Here is a 19,368-nt window from a genome sequence, read left to right as displayed (position 1 = left end):
AGTTTTAGCAAACATACAGTTAACATCTCAATCATCATATGTTATTACAATAACCAATTGTGTTGCACTAAAAATCACAGGTCTTGACCTCCAAGGGGCCCATTTCAGATGAAATTTCATTGTCAGCGCAGGTTCATATTAACACCATGCAAGTGTTAAAGTCAGTATTCAAAAGACTTCACAGAGTAATTATTCACAACTTATCCACTTTAAAGATATAAAACATCCACTATTACTCTTCATTCACACAGTCATCAATCTCAGTTTCTGATTCACTGTCAAGAACTCCAGTATTCAAGAGTGTATGAACCTAAAGTAGATCAAAATATATAAAATATGAATTTTAAAATATTGGGAACAAAGGCAACTAGACCGACTTGAAAAGGTGAATGGTCAGTGTCTTAGGAAAAGATTTACATGATGTTAATTAAAGCTTGTTTCAACAGTGTTGTAACATAGATTACCAAACTTAAGAAAAAACATTCAATATTTGGATTTGATGCGAAACAGTTTAGTTAAACATTGTAGACTTGATAAACAAACTTTGAAAAAACGAAAGAAAAGTTATATGGATTTGAACCTGCATGTCTGATAACAAATAAAACCCCAACAGTCCACTATAGCAAATATTAGGCTACATATTCCTTTGCCTCACAATGTGAATTTAAGCTTATATATTACACTTTAAAACTATGTATGACTTGACATCTGCTTGTGTTCATCATCTGCTAGACCTTGATACAATGTTCTTATTCTAGCTAAAAAAATCCTTTTCATACAGTTAAGTGTAGTCATTTTGGTTAAATGAAATCTAATATGTCATTGGAAACATCAAGGTACACAGTGACAGTGACAGGTGACTTAAAGGTGTTTGATGACAGAAAAACTATGATCAAATTCTGACATAATAACAAAGATTCTCACCTTTACATTGCTGCTTGATCATATTTTGAAAATTTTGAGACATCTTCTTACTTGTCTAGCACCGACCAACAACCAAAATCCAATGTTTACCTCTCATAAATCAGCCTTGCGAGTGCCTTATGATATTGACAATTTTAATAAAGATGTTTGATATGTGTATTTTAGAGTACAAAACCATATGCATTCAACATATAATGTATCATGGCGCAGATGTGTAAATGTGATGGACTGTTTTTAAAGATGTTATTTTATGTCAATGTTTATTTTTTATGATGTCGCATGGGGCAATTTCATAAACCGAAAAAATGTACTTTTTTGAAGATTTTGATGTGAGCAAAAGCGTGACCCACCACAATTTGTTAGGTGTGCATTCTAATTTACTCTCTTCATATATGGTGAAAAAATTGGGATGGGTCACGCTTTTGCTCACACTTTTCTATCACTCTGAAAATCAGAAAATGTCGGTTTTTAGAAGATATTGTAAAATATGTTAACTTTGAGGTCTTCAAAGAGGAAAACTAACAACACTAAAAACATAAAAATGCAACTGGAGGTAACTTCAACAATTAATTTAGCCCCTTTCAAGCTGAAATTATCGTGTTGTAAAATTTTGTTAATCATGACCTTGCCTCTATCATACCTTGTCCTTTGATTTAGAACAGTTGCCTGAAGTAAGTGGCAATGTTTACATTGGTGAGTCTCAAGTTTAGGTGGACAATATAATATATTTGTAGTGGTATGACTAGAGGTATATACATAGTGTATGGACACAGCGCTATGTCAATGGGCTCATGATGACTACTGAGTTTGTTAGAACAAAGTAACCGGGACGATGCGGCCATTCTCTCATGAACTAATGATGGGTTTATACAGAGCGACGTTGTCCAACCTTGACGCTGCTTGTTGAATATTGAGTTTATTTATCGTTCGATAGGGCACATGTACTATAAGTAAAATCCTCTTGATGTGCATGAAGGGCCTTGTTCCACGATATATACTGGACAAAAATAGTTAGAAATATATGTAAAGTTTGAATTATGAATAATGGTGTATTTATTCATTGATATGCTGACAAAATATCAGTCATAAAAATACCAATATCCCTAATTCATTTTGTCCAGGGGAAATAGGGAAATTGAACTAATTAGTGTCTGCCACCAATATAAAAAGCCGCATCGTACTTAGTGTTTGTTTGACAGTTTATAATCCTATAACTGAATGATGAGCCTCTGTTGTATGATGAATATAATTCATGAACCATTCAACCAATCGACCAGTGAAAACCGCGTTAGAACTGATCTTCAGTAGCTCATGTCCATTAGGGCCAATAGGTTCGGGTATACTGTAAACATCGTGGTATATTCGGGTATTGGTCTGGATTTGCAATATACAGTAAACATCATAGTATATTTGTCTAGTATTCATGTTTTACAGGTTTACTGGCCTCGCCATCCGTATAGCTCCAGTGCGTATTAGGGTGTAAGACCACTTTTAGTCTATTACTTCTCACTTGTGATTTTTAATTCATATTTGATATACGTTTCTGTTTCGATGCATACACACAGTAAAAATTATACCATGAGTTCACTCACTCACTCACGCATTCAATCGCCACTAAAGTATCAAGAGCGCACGCATAACACATGGAGAAAATGATAAACAACGTCGTCTTCATATATCAGATTTATTTGTCATATTCAAGTGGACAACGTAACTTTTAAATCCTTTCCGAAAATCCTTTTAGTATTGAAGAATACACGTGATAAATCTGCAAATTGCATGTTACGAGGAACAGTTTGTCCATAGACGGTATTTCCGGTTTTGTTGCTCTGTCTACTGCTGTCCACTGACAATGGTCAGCTGACGTCATGGTGGATACCGGCTACTTCGTCAGAACGTAGCCCAGAACCATCGCCAAGGTCCCTAGAAAGACCGAGAAACCTTGGGTGGCGGCGGAGCTCTCGGGCTCTGAAAGACAGACACAAGTTCCTGAATAACTAAACAAGAAAGTTATACAAATGAAAAAGGTTTATTATCTGTACGGTGAAACATAACCAGTGTCATATAATATATGTGCACTTATCACCTTTGTATAGCAACGATCGTTTCTCTATTTCCTCGTCTGTGACGTCAGTAAGCAATTGAATGTGACGTTCAATGGCCAGGACAGTCAAACTTGCTCACTGCACTCTACATCACATGTGCAAATGTATAAAATTGTGTAAAATTATTACACGAGTAAGTGTGCCACATGGCGTATACGAAGCGCGTGCAAAACTTTTGTTCGAGCAATACAAAATGTCACACACGTTTTATAAAGGTCGCATGACACGCTTGCTCGTGTAATAATCTCTATGTAATTACTCGCGGTAGGACATCGGCTGTCAAATGGCCAAACTGCAGCGAGACCTTGGAGGAACAGGCCTTGCAAGACAAGACCGGCCTATTACATATCTATGAACTATAATCTTCTGCTATCAGATATTTGAACGATTTCTGATATCGTAACGAAATCTGGTGTCCAGTGGTGGTTCCATTCACTAAAATCGCATCCACAAATGTTGAACTCAGTGATGACAATACCTGCCCACATCAATATGGTTTTCCACGTAGGAATTATTTACAATCGTCGTCATGACACCTGTAATGCCATTTTACTAGTTTTGCTCGATGCCGATATATACTTATGCGATTGAAAATGAAAATTATGGATCGACAGCCTCAGAAAAAATTCCAAAGTTCTGTATCCAAGATGATCACAAACCTATTTACCCACACATCAAACGAGTGACCACACACATACTTCATGTTATTGACAAAATGATATTGATTGTGAACTGACCCGTACCAAAAGGTCAATCTCCCACACCTGCCTGAAAACATATACGCATGACTTCAACACACATGATCACATCGGTGATCACTTAGATGTGTCCTCGCTACAATAAGATCAGGTTAGAAATTAGTTCATCGATCAATCTGTCACACCATTTAAACATTGCAAGGATAAAATGCCTTACAGGTATATTCGTAGCTTTCCTTCACCGACAGTCTGCCTTTCAGCTTCACATCTGTGCCAAGTGCTGGCCTTCAGATCGTTCTGTGTTGATCTAATGTCATTTTACACGACATCCGGGTTCAACTGGGAGTGTTCTCTATAATATTCACCGGCGTCCTTAAAATTGCAACACAGGGGTGTCACTAGGCTCTGTAACTCACCTGGGAGCTAAAGGTAACAATACCTGGGAACGCAGGTGATAACGTGACCCTAATTATTATCACCTTACTAAGATTTACCTTTAACTTTTAACTACGCAGTATGACAAAGACATTTTGACGCAATATGAGAGAGTCTTCACCAAACGCTTGTGAAGTAAGTAATTTACCTGAAGCCGCCATAGCTGGGTTTATTTCCAGGTTGATTAATGCGAATACTGGAAACAGACAAAAGAAACATTTTCTTACTTCAGTTTTGTCTTTTTACATGGAATAATTCTACATGAGCATGATGTGTATCGAACCATTACTGGCCCTATAATTACCAGCACGATTAAGATGAGTTAGGACTAAATCAGGGACACACATATGAAAAATACGCTGCGCTTTAATTACACCATTTCAAAGTAGGGCGGTGGGGTAGCCTAAAGGTCATGCCGAAGATTATCCGGGTTCGCTTCCTTACAAGGGTGTAAAGTGTAATGTCTACTCCCCCACCCCCCACCCCACCCCCACCTTCCACCACCACACACACACAACCCCCTCCACACAAAATTTTTAAATTGTGAAGAGAAATATTTTATGAACGTTGTGCGAGGGATGCTTGAAGTTCAAGTCAGTAAACTGAATGTTTAAATATGACATAAACTTATACATACCAACGAGGAAGAAGAATACGACCGTTGACGCCATCTTGAAACTGTCCATCGACTGTGAGAATAGCTCACGGGGTTATTACTTTTATACAAATTTGTGATATTGTTTAGTCACGTGACGAGTTGGTTTATTATTGTCAATATTTTGCATGGTCAGATGCATCTCCCACGTGACTGAGGCACTGCGTCAACACGGATGTATGCATAATGAACTGGACACATGTATAATGAAATGCACCGAATCTATACATGGAGGATACCGATATCCCGACCACGCCCATATCCGGTAACACTTTACTAGATAACATATTCATAAAATATTTATAATATTTGTCCTTTTTGATAAAGCCGATGAATTCATGGATATTATTGGCATGGGGAAAATAGATAAAGTTTGTTTTTTATCGGCCAGGTCCTTACTCTATGATACGATCGTGTTATGTTATACGCATGTACTGATCAACACCCATCTGCAGGATCCGAGTCATTTCAATGATGTTTCTCATTCACTGTAGGACTATAGCTGTCACTACAGATATTAGCTTTCAGGAAGTTATCCAAAACTCTTTGTAAATTTCCTGTTTTTCCATATCGTCCGTTTAACAAATAAGCGTCAAATTTAGTGCTGTATGTGAATGGAATGATATAATCGTCCCGTGACGTAACAGCTGTCACACACAGATTATACACAGGAGACCTATTGCTTGACATAATCATCGAGCTATATAGTGGAGAATGTATACCCAGTTTGTACTACTTTGTTTCGCAACTGTGACTTTGCTCTCAACTATGATACCAGGTGTCCCAAGCTAACAATACATTCGTAGCAATATCGTTCAGTCAAAATAAAAAATGAAACATACAACCCTATGGATTACAACTTCATGTTTATTGTGTTATAAGTGACTGCAACCAAATGGTGAGACGCTTATATGCATGCTATGTGTCTATAAACAATGGATTTACATTCAACAACAGCATGTAATAGAACAACAAGTGGTACATTATTGGAAGAGGCCAGTGAGGACCTAAAACAACAAATAGCACTAGTGACGAAGCCAGTGATGAGGGGAATTAAGTAGTAGCAACAAACAGACACGATGCTTTGATAGTCTGTGGTTTGATTAGTTCTTCATAGGCCGTTTGTATGTAGTATCCTTTGTCTCTATTGATCAAAGGTTTGTGGCGGCGGATTTCGATGACTTTCAATAGTTTTCCTTTTTTGAAGTGCTGACTTATGGTTAATAGGACTTCGTATTCATCGAACTTGATTTGATGGTTAGGGAATTTCTGTTGATGGTCTGAGAGGGCTGATTTGCTGTCTCCCTTGGCTGTAAAGTTTTTATGTTCTTTTATGCGGATGTCAACGGGGTGGAAGGTTTCACCTATATGAGAACCACCAAAATTACTTCACTTAATTTTTCATTACAGCTCAGGTTACACTTTTGAAGTTGGTTAGAGCCGATAAAAACATATGGTGGCCTGTTGGTTAGAGCGGATAAAAACATATGATGGCCTGTCGAGTCTATATCACACTATAGGACACCAAACTCTTTAAAAATCGTCTGTTATTGTGAGAATATTACATTTCCAAACATCCAATCCACTGTCAACAATCCTACCCTCCCTCAAACTGGCCCACTGCCAGTTATTCCAAGATGCCAATATATCATCGCATTAAATTTCAGGATATAACCTGAAATTCATAATACAAACTGCATGATGAGTTTAACCAGTAAACGCAATTATCTACGACAGCTGGAATCGGTATATAATGAAGAAGAAGAAGAGAAGATGAAGGAGAATAGTTTAATTATGTGTCATGTCGTTTCAGTCGTTTACATCCATAAAACACCTGTAACAACCGGGCCTCATAGGGTCTAAAAGACGCCGCAGTTAAAATGCTATTTCACACTGGAAAAAAAACATGCTTATAATACACTCACTACCTTCAGTTCTATGTGGAACGTGGCATAATTTTGTGTATCTCTCAGATATTCTGTATTGCTGTTTATCATAGTTTACGTCAATACCGAAGAAGATCAAGTTAGCTTGTCGTAACAGGCGACTGACGGGATAGATGTCAGTCGTGGTTGACACATACCATCGTATCCCAGTTGCGTAGATCGATGCTCATGCTGTTGATCACTGCATTGCCTGTTCCAGACTCGACGTTTTACAGACCTACGGCACATAGCTGGAACATGTGCTGAGTGTGACGTTAAACAGCCTACCAAGGAGCGTAGTTCACCTTATAAGTGCGTGAGTGCGTATAGGTTTACGCCGCTTTCTAGCATTATTCCAGCAATATCACGGCGGGGGACACCAGAAAATGGGCTTCAAATATTGCACCCATGTGGGGAATCGACCCCGGGTAGTCGACGCGACTAGTGAACGTTTCAACCACTAGGCTACAGCCGCCCCTCACCTTGTCAGTGACATAGCTGACCCGTCATATAAAGAAAAATATAAGAAGTTCTTTTTTACCAATATTTCCTTCATTCTTCTATTTGGCCCTGGAAAATGCGGACTGTGAGAATCGAAATCAGTTTAATAAGTATACCTCGGTGCGACGCAATGCACATGTGGAGAGTGTCTGAGTTAATGGTTTCACAATGTATCAGTTATAAAATTCCTGCTTAAAAGCTCTTGAAATGTAGTGTAGCCGATAATCATGTTAGAACAATCTATTTATATCACCCCATTCATTCATTTTTTCATTCTTCCCACAGGTTCAGTTGGTAAAGACTGACAAACTCGAGTGTAGAAACGTCCTGCCGACCGTGTTGAGTTCTAGGGAGATATGATTATGAAGTCATTCGATGACGTCACAATTGTCCTGAAGGCATTAAAAACATTTAATTTATATGATGACATCCATAATCGTCTTATACAAAACAAACCTTCGTAAAGAAATCGAAAAACTCTTTTTGTGGGTTTCCTGTTTATAGAGACGTTCGTCATATATGCTGAATCACTTCCATGTACACTACCAGTGTTCGAGTCGGGACATTAGATTGTCCCGACCTGTGTTACTTTGAAAGAATGTATTGCTTCAACAGTGTTCTGTACCGGAGCAGTTTGTCCTGCTGGGTGTTATTTGAAATTAACATATCCTTTCAGTTGCAACATCAGTAAATAGGATGGCAAGTAACTGGACGTCTGAATCACCTCTTCCGGTGGTTTATATTTACAGGCGGTTGTGTGGACTATATTTGTTGTGAGGAAAGGCAGTCACTGTCCCTTTCCGCAAACACCTTTCCGCACGGCAATGGTTTGTTTTCTGACTCAGCCAGTAGCTTAGATGCAGCCAGTAGCCAGTAACTCAGAGGCAATCAGTAGGTCAGATGCAGTTAGTATCTCAGATGCAGCCAATAGCACGTAGCCGAGATGCAGTCAGTAACCAGTAGCTCAGATGCAGCCAGCAGTTACTAGCTCAGATGCAGCCAGCAGTTTAGATGCAATTAGTATCTCAGATGCAACCGGTAGCTAGTAGCTCAAATACATCCAGTAGCTAATAACTCAGATGCAGTATTTCAGATGCAGTTAGTAGCTCAGATGGAGCCAGTAAGTTGTGTTCAGATGCTGCCAGTAGCTAGTAGCTCGGATACAGTCAGTGGCCAGAAGCTGAGACGTAGACAGTAGACAGTAGCCAGCAACAGAAACCTTCGCCCTAGGTCCTAATTATCAGACATGTAGGAGAGGTGCTATCCTTTGTACTGTTACAGTTACATTTATTCCAGTTTAATTTTTGGGAGTTTTATCTTTAACATCGTCTCGTTAGAATGCGTTTCAGGTGCATTCTGGTTACATCCGGATGTGGCGTGCCAGGAGGTCATGAGAAGATCATACAATTTGGCTGCTACTTGAACGACATGACTACATCTTGATAACCGCGAGCCATTATGGTCGATGGAAAGGATGCGCAGTCACACTATCCGCCGATGTTTCATTTACATGATAGGTAAACTCACAATGACTTTCCTAAAATACAATTCTCCCATAACATATGATTCTTTTAAATTATTTGAGGCTGGGATTGCCTAGTAGTAATCAAAGCCTCGTGACCCTGAGAACAAGGATTAGTGTGAAGCGTCTTTCTGGTTTGTCCCCGTCGTGATAGTCCATGAACAATTCCAGCAATATCGACCTGCAGAGCACAATCCAGTAACTGACATCATGGTTATCGATCTACGCGATCGAGATAAGAATATATCCACGAAGTCGGCAATCCTGGCCACCCGATCCCCTCAGTCCCCTATTATGCGTGGTGTATGAGGACCAATTTTAACCCCGATCTTCAAGAAGAGGTGTTATTAAAATGTGTAAAAAAACAACAAAACAATTCAACATAAAATGGCAAGGATTTACAACTTGTTCATCCCACGTATATATTTAACACGCAAGGAATTCGTCGCTTCACCGATCAGTACAAAACAAGGTTCACACACTGCTCTGTCAACACTGTCGTTGGGGGGCTGTATCAGATTTCACCCAACATGTTAGACCGCTCATCGTTAAACTTTGTAATACGAACAATATATTATTTTTATTCAAGTAGGATTTGTCTGAATTCAATGGAAATATCGATTCGCACGACAGCATATTTTGCTAATTAATCACTATCACAATATTGAAAAACATCCACACACCAAAACCGTAATATGTATATGTACAAACAATGAACCTCTTGTCCCAGTTGAGACGAATGTGGTAAATTACTGAAATATACATTCATGTGATTCGATATTTCCATGGACTACCTCATTCTGATAACAAACAATCTGCTATTAATACTCTTGACAAGTGGTGTTGACAAATAACCTGTGTTCAAAATATTAACACACCGAAACACTACAAATGTGGTGTCTTAAGTCACATATCATTTCATATATTAAATCATATATAAATCATATATACGTATATATCGATGTCCCCCCAAAAAGGTGAACCGGTATTGACAGGTATTTTCTAAAAGGTATATAAAGTTAATTTATTTAGGAGATAAACATCATGTGGTGGCCAATTTCCGGGTGTTATTGAGTATTTGAAGCACGGGAATACATTTGGAACTGACGGCGTGTATACACACGCGCGCGCGCGTCCCGAAGTTGACGCTGTGGCTACGACTGATGTTGACTGCAGCCGCAGATGCGCCTACGAATGCCTACAATGTCTGTTCAAGAATGGTGCCCCGTATTATAGAAAGTGTGGTTGAATAGGAACAGAAATAGTCTTCTCTCATATCAGCTGAGCAGGTAGAACGAGTTATGTTCCGAGACTCCTCAACCTGTACAGCTGGAGGGTGTGACAATCAGCATGTATATATGCATGTTGCACTACACGTTCAGAAAGTCCGGAATCATTGCCTTACAGCTATCAATCCACATCCCAGTAACGCATCAGTAAATACGGTGTATGTATAAAACAAAGAGGAACAGGGTGCTGTTGCACAAAGCGATATTAGCGCTAAGATGACCGTAAATCCCATACTTTAGCATAGACTTAAGGTCGCTTTAGTGCTAAGGTTGTTTTATACAACGGTACCTAGAGCCGTTTTTCCTGTTGATGATAATAAATGGATTGATATTAAACATAAGATTGTTATTCCGCACTAATAAATCATGGCTGACAGAAGATAGGAACACAAAATTCGAGCTCTCTGGTAGATTATGACATGATTACAACATGGTGTTTATAAATATAGAACATATTGGGCGGAGATCTCTGTCTTTAACACAGATGTGTTATAAATATAGAACATATTGGGCGGAGATCTGTGTCTGTATCACCACTAGCAGTCATGTTCAAGAGAGAGAGAAAGAGAGACACCGTTCAACTGTGAATGAAGTCAGTTTACAGACTTTCAGACGTCTTCAGTATTTTATTGCCGCATCTTTCAGTATTGAAATAAGTGCCAGCGATTAAACAATTTTTAGTGACAGTAATTTAGACATCCCAAACAAGACGGATAGCTTTCCCCATGCGTCCAAATCCAGGAAGGTCCAAAATGTACATTCATGTCATTCCTGTGTAGCACAAACATCAAGGTACATGTTATCAAACTGAGTGCAGTACTTTGAGATTTAAATTTAGTCACATTTGAAAGCGTTGAAAACGTTTGTGTGAGATCTTTCTCCATAATAAGTGTTCTAAATACAACCATCTTAGGCAACAAATGTAACACAATTCATTCACGTTAAACCAACTGGGCCATCCGTTTTGGGCCTTTGGTTTTGATGGTGAAGACGACACACTTGATCTGCAGAACAGCTCGTGGGATATCTAACACCAGGATAACAAAGAGTGGAATGGATATTATAAAGACAGCTACATATCCGATACCGGTGGCTGATGGTCTGTGATCCTGAGCACTGATCTTCTGCCGAACACGTTTGGACAGGTTCTTCTTGTCCACGGCCAACTCTTTGACGATAAGTGCCAGAACGGCACGCAGTTCCTCCACACTCATTACAGGAATATTATATTCTTGACAGACCTGGTTGTCTGTCGTCCAAGGGTTGTGATCTGCACTGTCTACGATATTGCCCATTGAAGCAGAGTTGTCTTTTGCTGGCGATGTAGTCTCGTCCTCACCAGAATAGTTAACAATCGCTGGGGAAGAAGTCTCGTCTGCATCCGCATGGTGATCGTTCTCTGACGAAGTAGGCGCGTCTGAACTGATATAATTATGATTTAGTGGCGAATTAGTGTCGTCTGAACCCAGAAAGTTATTGTTTGCTGGCGAAGTAGTCTCCTTTGGGCCCGAATAGCTATCGTTCGCTCGAGAAGAGGTCTCGTTTGGGCTCGAACAGCTACCGTTCGCTGGAGAAGAGGTCTCGTTTGGGCCCGAATAGTTATCGTTCGCCGGAGAAGAGGTCTCGCCTGGGCCCGAATAGTTATCGTTCGCTCGAGAAGAGGTCTCGTTTGGGCCCGAATAGTTATCGTTCGCCGGAGAAGAGGTCTCGCCTGGGCCCGAATAGTTATCGTTCGCTCGAGAAGAGGTCTCGTCTGGGCCCGAATAGTTATCGTTCGATGGAGAAGAGGTCTCGTTTGGGCCCGAATAGTTATCGTTCGCTGGAGAAGAGGTCTCGCCTGGGCGCGAATAGTTATCGTTCGATGGAGAAGAGGTCTCGCCTGGGCCCGAATAGTTATCGTTCGATGGAGAAGAGGTTTCATCGGGAGGAACAGACGTGACTTTCGTCGTTTGGACCATCTCAGTAGTTGTTTGTCCTGCAGTGTCCAGACAACACAAAACAGTACACACTGACATTTCTTGTCTTCTGAGGTTTGTGACGATGTACATCTACCCTTTAACCCGTTCACTAAAATAGTTCATATAAAATCAAACAGAAGTTTACACATCTTTAAAAAATATTTGAGGAAGAAATGACAGATAAAATATGAGTCTTGTGAACATGACCATTTACTGCTATTATGGTATTCGTGACTTGCGTATCTTGAACGTTGGATTCACGTGGAACAGACAATGGTTATATACAAGTACAAGCAACATGTAACGCCATACCGTCCAAGATTACCGGCTCACAGTGATGGGGTGTATTGGAATCGTCTCCCTCTTCCATGTACTCAGTAGTATTCTGACTGTTCATTGATACTGGAATAAGGACAATACAAGTTTGTGACGGCAGGTTTGTGTCTTGACTAGATACCCCAGTGACTGATGGTATGAACATCGATTCACACCGTCAAGTGACCAACGTTGCGACCTTGTAACTGATTTATGATCATCACACCGTGATCTAACTGGATTGTACTGGAATCAGCGTCAAATCCAAGTCCGGGAAATCAAGGCAGTATCGGAAGAAAAAGAACACGAAAAAGGTGATCCAAACATAAGACAGCAATCAAAGGAAAAACAATATTTGTATTGCAGGCAATCTTTCCATTACCTAAAAAAAATATTCTGGTCCCGAAACCCTATTTTCTAAAATACTTTCGCATAAAGCGCTGAAGTTCCAAAGCATATGAAATGGCTGATTAGAATATCAACTATTAAGTCTTCATCGTCAAGCAGTATATCCCATGGCCATCCTTACACACTCCCTTGTACACAGATTACATCATTTGCAGTATTACGTCATTTCCGATTATCATTTGGGCAACTGCTACGTGGTTAGGTCATACATGTTAATTGGACAGTGTGCTTTGGCATACTACTTCAGCGGTGTATCTTAACCAATACTTGTGTGTTCATAATAATGATTTCAAAAGAGTTCAGATTTGTATGGCGTTCAAATGTGCAGGCCTTGGGTTCTTTGGTTTTCACCTCATGCGGGAGTGTCTGTAATTCGTTGATTCATTGCATATGTTTTGGAAGCTTATTCCAGAGGACAAGACCTGTCTTATCAACGTCAAAGAAAGTATGGCCTCTACATGCAGTTTTCAGTTATAAGGTCGAACCACGTACAGAAAATGTATACGGCGGTCAAAGTCGCAGGTCAAACGCTCTTTGGAAGAGAAAGTTCTTCACTTCAAGCTTGAATGTCTCAGCGTCAGTGATATTGGTGTATGTGACGTGGAAGGTCATTCCAGTGAACTGAACCTGCCTCAACAACGTCAAAGAAAGAATACCCTCTCTCTGCAGTTTTCACACACGTCTAACAATGCATAGACCATAACTGCAACGGCTCAACCTCGTGCATTCTCACCGCATTAAGCTGACACGCATGATTTTCATGAGACACTGTTGCAAGCTGCGTCGAACCCGACCAGTCACTACCTAATACGCATCCACTTACCTCCTTGTGCTTCTTGCAGCTCGCATATGAAAGGATGAGCGTGGTCGCAAGGGTGATCGTACATCACATGTTGCCTCGGTGGTACAACGAAACACTGACCACCAGTGAATCCAGAAGACACGCCATTCCTGAATAACGCCAGTGACGTATTAGACAGGTGGTCCTGCTCCCCACACGTGACCTCCCACAGCAACACAGACTGATTCACCTGCAGCCCAACCCACCTGTAACTAGACCTGTTGACAACAACAACACAGAATTAGATGAGATACAAAACTACAAATACAGAAACTACGATTTTACCAGTTAACCCTGTTGGATCACTGTTTGTTCATTGTAACCGATGTCCCGTCACACGTGTGTCAAATATAATACAAACCCACTTGGCGGATGCAGGGCAAGAGTTCGTAATAACCATTAATTCTTTATAAGCCGGTTTGTTACAAACATGATTAACTGCACACGCGCTTTGGAATTTGTATCGACTTTATGTCATAATGGGAGGTAAATCTGGGTATGCACAGATACGCATGGGTATCCAAGTAACGCTTGGCTGTGAACTTATTGCTGAATAAGCGGTGCTTGGTACACTCGCTCGTCCCTGCTAGCATGAAATAATGATCTTTCAGATGTTTTAGATCAAAGAACAGTATGTTTCACTTACTCGTATCCCCATACGCCTTCAGATAGGTTTCCGACCCTGGCCAGTTCCTCCACTGTGTCCAAGATGGCCAGATGACCACCGTGTCCCCTACACACTTTCCGGGCGGTATTCCACGGCTGACGGAACGTGAACAACACATACTCCATTCCTTGAAACATCGCATGCGACAGGTTGTAATGACACATGACAGAGGTCAAATTATGCTGACACGTTAGAGCGCTAGAGAAAAAGGCATGAGTAGTAAAGCTGTACTGAATCTTCAAAAAGCTTAAGTTATACTGAAATATTTCAGGACGACTTACACTGAATCATGGCAGAGCACGCGGTATACTGAAATATATCAGGACGACTTACACTGAATCATGGCAGATCACGCGGTATACTGAAATATATCAGGACGACTTACACTGAATCATGGCAGATCACGAGGTATACGGAAATATATCAGGACGACTTACACTGAATCATGGCAGATCACGAGGTATACGGAAATATATCATGACGACTTACACTGAATCATGGCAGTGCACGCGGTATACAGAAATATACCAGGAAGACTTACATTGAATCATGGCAGATCACGAGGTATACTGAAATATATCATGACGACTTTCACTGAATACTCACATCTATTCACATACACTCACATACTTATATATTCACACATACTGAAGTACATGTAGATATATTCAGAACTACTCATGTATATTCACACATAAACTTACATACACTCACTCTTATTGATTTTTACTCGCACCTGTTCGTACATTAGGCTATTCATATAACGCACCTATCCAGGCAACTACTTGCTCAAGGCGCAATAAGTATCTTTATTTCCCTCGATCATTGGATCATCAATTTCAACGGTCCATTGTATTATCAGTCTCAACTCCCCGGGAAGTATACAACTCTTGCCACCTTTAGGCTCACAGAGTTATTTGTAGCAGTCTCGTCCTATCGAGGTAAACATACTCACAGAAAGTCACACATATTCACATATATTCACAGATACTCCTACATACTCACATGTACTCACACATTCTCATACATACTCACATATACTCACATATGTTCACATATATTCACACATGCTCCTACATGCTCACATGTACTCACACATGTTCACATATATTCACACATGCTCCTACATGCTCACATGCACTCACATATATTCACACATGCTCCTACATACTCATATGTACTCACATATATTCACATATATTCACACATTCTCCTACATACTCATATGTACTCACATATATTCACATATATTCACACATTCTCCTACATACTCACATATATTAACACATACTCCTACATACTCACATACATTCACACATACTCCTGCATACACACATATATTCACACATACTCCTACATACTCACATACATTCACACATACTCCTGCATACACACATATATTCACACATACTCACATACATTCACACATACTCCTGCATACACACATATATTCACACATACTCCTGCATACACACATATATTCACACATACTCCTGCATACACACATATATTCACACATACTCCTACATACTCACATATATTCACACATACTCCTACATACTCACATATATTCACATGTTCTCCTGCATACTCACATATATTCACATGTTTTCCTACATACTCACATATATGCACATGTTCTCCTACATACTCACATATATTCACACATACTCCTACATACTCACATATATTCACATGTTCTCCTGCATACTCACATATATTCACATGTTTTCCTACATACTCACATATATTCACATGTTTTCCTACATACTCACATATATGCACATGTTCTCCTACATACTCACATATATTCACATGTTTTCCTACATACTCACATATATGCACATGTTCTCCTACATACTCACATATATTCACACATACTCCTACATACTCACATATATTCACACATGCTCCAACATACACACGTATACTCACACGTATTCACAAACACTCACACATATTCACAACCACGCACAATGTTCATACCCACCTACAACAGGATTGTACTCATATCAAAGTAGAATGTGTCTGATGTACAACCATCCATCCCTGTAGACAAATACAGCCCCGTACCAAAGAGAATGCCAAACAATGGAGTAATGACACACTCAACACGCGATTATGTCTCACTACAACCAGAACCACTCATGTTATTTCACTGTTTCAAAACACTTATCTCTCAGTGTCTAAAAAACTTATCTATCAACCGGAATCTCTCACCGTCTCTTATCATTTCACTGTTTCAAAACACTTATCAAACAGTAAATATACGCAGAAAAAAATATTTCCGTTGATTTCGGTCTACAAAATGTTTTCACTGGCATAACTCCACAGAGAAGGACCCTTAAGTCACATTATCAGTGTGAATTCTTATACTCGTATGCTTGGTAGCATAGGAGCACGAGGAGGTTGTGATGGGAGAGCTGTCGTGTTATAACACATTTGATCTTTAAGGGGGAAACTGCTTCCTTCTACATACATATGCTAAGTCATTCCCGCCATCTCCTCCGGGGTACATTACGTAACAGAGTCCGCGCTCCGCAGAGTCACCCTGCATTTAGTCATAATGAGAGAGTGAATTGAGTTTTACGCCGCTTCTAGCAATAATCCATCACTATTAAGGCAGAAATGGATTCCACACATTGCATCCACTTAGGGAATCGAACCCGGGTATTCGGAGTGACGAGAGAACGCTTTTACCACTATGCTACCCCCACCACCCGGTATACATATACAACTATACATCAACGAAAGTTGGGCATGTTCAATATTATGGTGTCACAATTATTGACATCTCTGTAATGAGATAAAGAGCTTACCAGTACACAAGGGCATCCGACTGCAACGGTTACTTCAGTTTAAAACAATATCAGTACAAGTCTGGTTTTCATCACTGCAAGCTACCGCAACACACCGACACAGTACGTTTCAACCGTTCACATGAAAATATCCTGAAAAAAACGCTTGCACGGACATGGCGTGTTTGCGTGAAATACATGACACAATGTGAATGGAATAATCCTTTCTAAATCCATATCCAATCAAAATCTCGGTTAACAAATAACAGCACCAAACATGGAATATCGCCTACTTTTTGATAGTATAGAAAGTTGACAAAGTTACCTGAAATGCTCACTAACGGCATGTGCGGTGAAAAGTAGCTGCAATACAGACGAGTCGTCCACCTGAAGTTTCTAAAAACGTTTGACAAAGCGGATTTTTGTTCTTATACACTGACTGTCGCTTTCAGCAATAGTCCAGCAACATCACGGCGGAGGAACCAGAAAAGGGATACCCATGTGGGGAATCGAACCCGAGCCGTAGGCGGTACGAGCGAACGCGAACCTCTGCACATAACATACAACACCTCTACGGCGTGGATTCAACTACTGAAGTAATCCTTGGTTGAGGGTAAAGAGGCGAGTGAACAACACAACGATGCTGTGCGAAACTTTACGAAAGTCTTCTGCTGCAACTTTCGTAGCTTAAATTTATTTATTTATTTACCAAATGGTATCTTCTCGTTGCTCCGATTTGTCTGGTCATTTCAAGTTTCTTTTAATACAATTAAAAATGAAGTTTTTGAAAGAAACGTAAAGTAACGAGAAAGCAGAGGTAACCAGGTGCTAAATTATAAATTTAAGTAATGAGAATGTGCCAGATTAAGTGTGTAAATTTTAGTACAAAAGTGTCAGCACCAGGCTTTCGTGGAACTCCCACTGAGCGCTATTAAACTACTGAGGCATGGGTTGGCTGACCATATAGATATATACAGACCAAATAGATCACTTTTTTAAATCATTAGTTTCCTGATACCGAATTTCCACGTTGGTATTTACATTGACCGATAGTGTCACTAGTTATTCTCACTAGTTGTACATAGATTGCCTGGTGGGTGAACTCGTTTTAAAAATGTCCATCTCTAAACTTACACTAAACATCAAAACTATATTTCAACATTATGAATGTTTCCACAAGGATTGAATATTTTAGTGTTTTCCGCGTACATCAGTGTGGTTACAAGTCATACTAACAAGACATTGAAAGAACACTTCTGATTGGTTGATTAGGGGTCAAGACATTGAAACTAAAAATGAAAGAACACTTCTGACTGGTTGACTCCTTTCACGCTGATACCAAACTATAACAGCGGCTACTGAGAGTTGTGTACTAACTTTCCAGAACAACATCAGATTTTTGAAGCTAGACGGAATGAATTCAAAACCGTTTATGCATTCAATTGTAAACGTCAGTTCCCCCAGGCCGACTTCTGGAATGGTAACATTAAGGGATATTTTCAAGCCTGATGTTAAGTCCGATATTAGGGATACTGAACAACTCAAACTCCGCAATCTGTCAGGAGATGAATCGGTTATACTAGGCAAAATAGTGGAGAAAGAAAAAATGAACTATGAAACTGACAGTGTGCCAGGTGCTAGAGAGGTGTCAACCCACAAACAAACTCATCCCTATCCAAACCCACATCGGCACAACTACACCAGGCCTACCATCCCGCTCACCCACTGTCACCAAACATGACACCCCACTCTCACACTCTCAGAAACCAACACATCCATCCACCAACCCATACCCCATAACTCACCTGCCGCCCCATCCGTGGAGATTGCTTGACAAAGAACACAAAACCACAACCAGATGAAGCCAACCATCGCGGCATCTGTTGTCAGACTGATATGTACCTCATTTCAATGATCAGTCACATGACACAGTCATACTGGATGATATGCCAAATATTAAAAAAACATTGGAACAAGACTATGACAAAACCTGTACAACGGAGTAGAGCTTTAAAGTGGATTCTGAATGTTAACAATCTCACAAACCTACTCATGTCAATTCTTACAGCAAGTTCGATACCAGCATGTCAATAACAACTTCACGAACAAAGGGAGTTTGTATTCAAACATTGTCACATGCTGCGTTGTGTACATAGATGGTTGCGTAGCGAAGACAATAAAAACGTTAATTTGCGTTGTCGAAGGTTCCAATCCGAGTTGAAACTGTGAAGCCCATACATACGAATCCTGTTCTGATACTGCTGGAACTTCACTAAGAAATGTCTAAAGTGTACTCACTCATAGGAGTGTTTGAATGCGAAAGTTCG

General features: G+C 40.0%; 1 protein-coding gene and 1 long non-coding RNA gene across 2 annotated transcripts; both read right to left on the bottom strand.

Moving 5' to 3' along the window:
• Positions 1-2,592: 2,592 nt before the first annotated feature.
• On the bottom strand, positions 2,593-5,057 carry LOC137261648 (uncharacterized). Its single transcript, XR_010954859.1, has 3 exons — positions 4,800-5,057; positions 4,311-4,358; positions 2,593-2,892 (listed from the first exon to the last, which is right to left on the bottom strand). It is a non-coding gene; the product is annotated as an uncharacterized lncRNA (long non-coding RNA).
• Positions 5,058-10,448: 5,391 nt separating this feature from the next.
• LOC137260887 (uncharacterized) lies at positions 10,449-18,913 on the bottom strand. The gene is made up of 5 exons (XM_067798432.1): positions 18,847-18,913; positions 14,223-14,370; positions 13,559-13,794; positions 12,325-12,414; positions 10,449-12,029 (listed from the first exon to the last, which is right to left on the bottom strand). Exons 1-5 carry the CDS (start codon positions 18,911-18,913, stop codon positions 10,996-10,998), a joined length of 1,575 nt encoding a protein of 524 aa, XP_067654533.1. The 3' UTR covers positions 10,449-10,995.
• Positions 18,914-19,368: the final 455 nt, after the last annotated feature.

The sequence above is a fragment of the Haliotis asinina genome, chromosome 14 (genome assembly GCF_037392515.1).
Source record: "Haliotis asinina isolate JCU_RB_2024 chromosome 14, JCU_Hal_asi_v2, whole genome shotgun sequence".
Classification (NCBI taxonomy): domain Eukaryota; kingdom Metazoa; phylum Mollusca; class Gastropoda; order Lepetellida; family Haliotidae; genus Haliotis; species Haliotis asinina.
Note: the sequence above shows the minus strand (reverse complement) of the source record. Positions and strands in the feature narration are given on the sequence as shown.

Bases quoted from the DNA above. Each gene is read 5' to 3' on its own strand.
- LOC137260887 (XM_067798432.1), bottom strand. From the start codon at position 18,913: ATGGTTGGCTTCATCTGGTTGTGGTTTTGTGTTCTTTGTCAAGCAATC. The intron at 14,371-18,846 runs GTGAGTTATGGG...CGATGTTTCAAG, and splicing joins CTCCACGGATGGGGCGGCAG to GAATGGAGTATGTGTTGTTC. The intron at 13,795-14,222 runs GTAAGTGAAACA...TGTTGTCAACAG, and splicing joins GAAGGCGTATGGGGATACGA to GTCTAGTTACAGGTGGGTTG.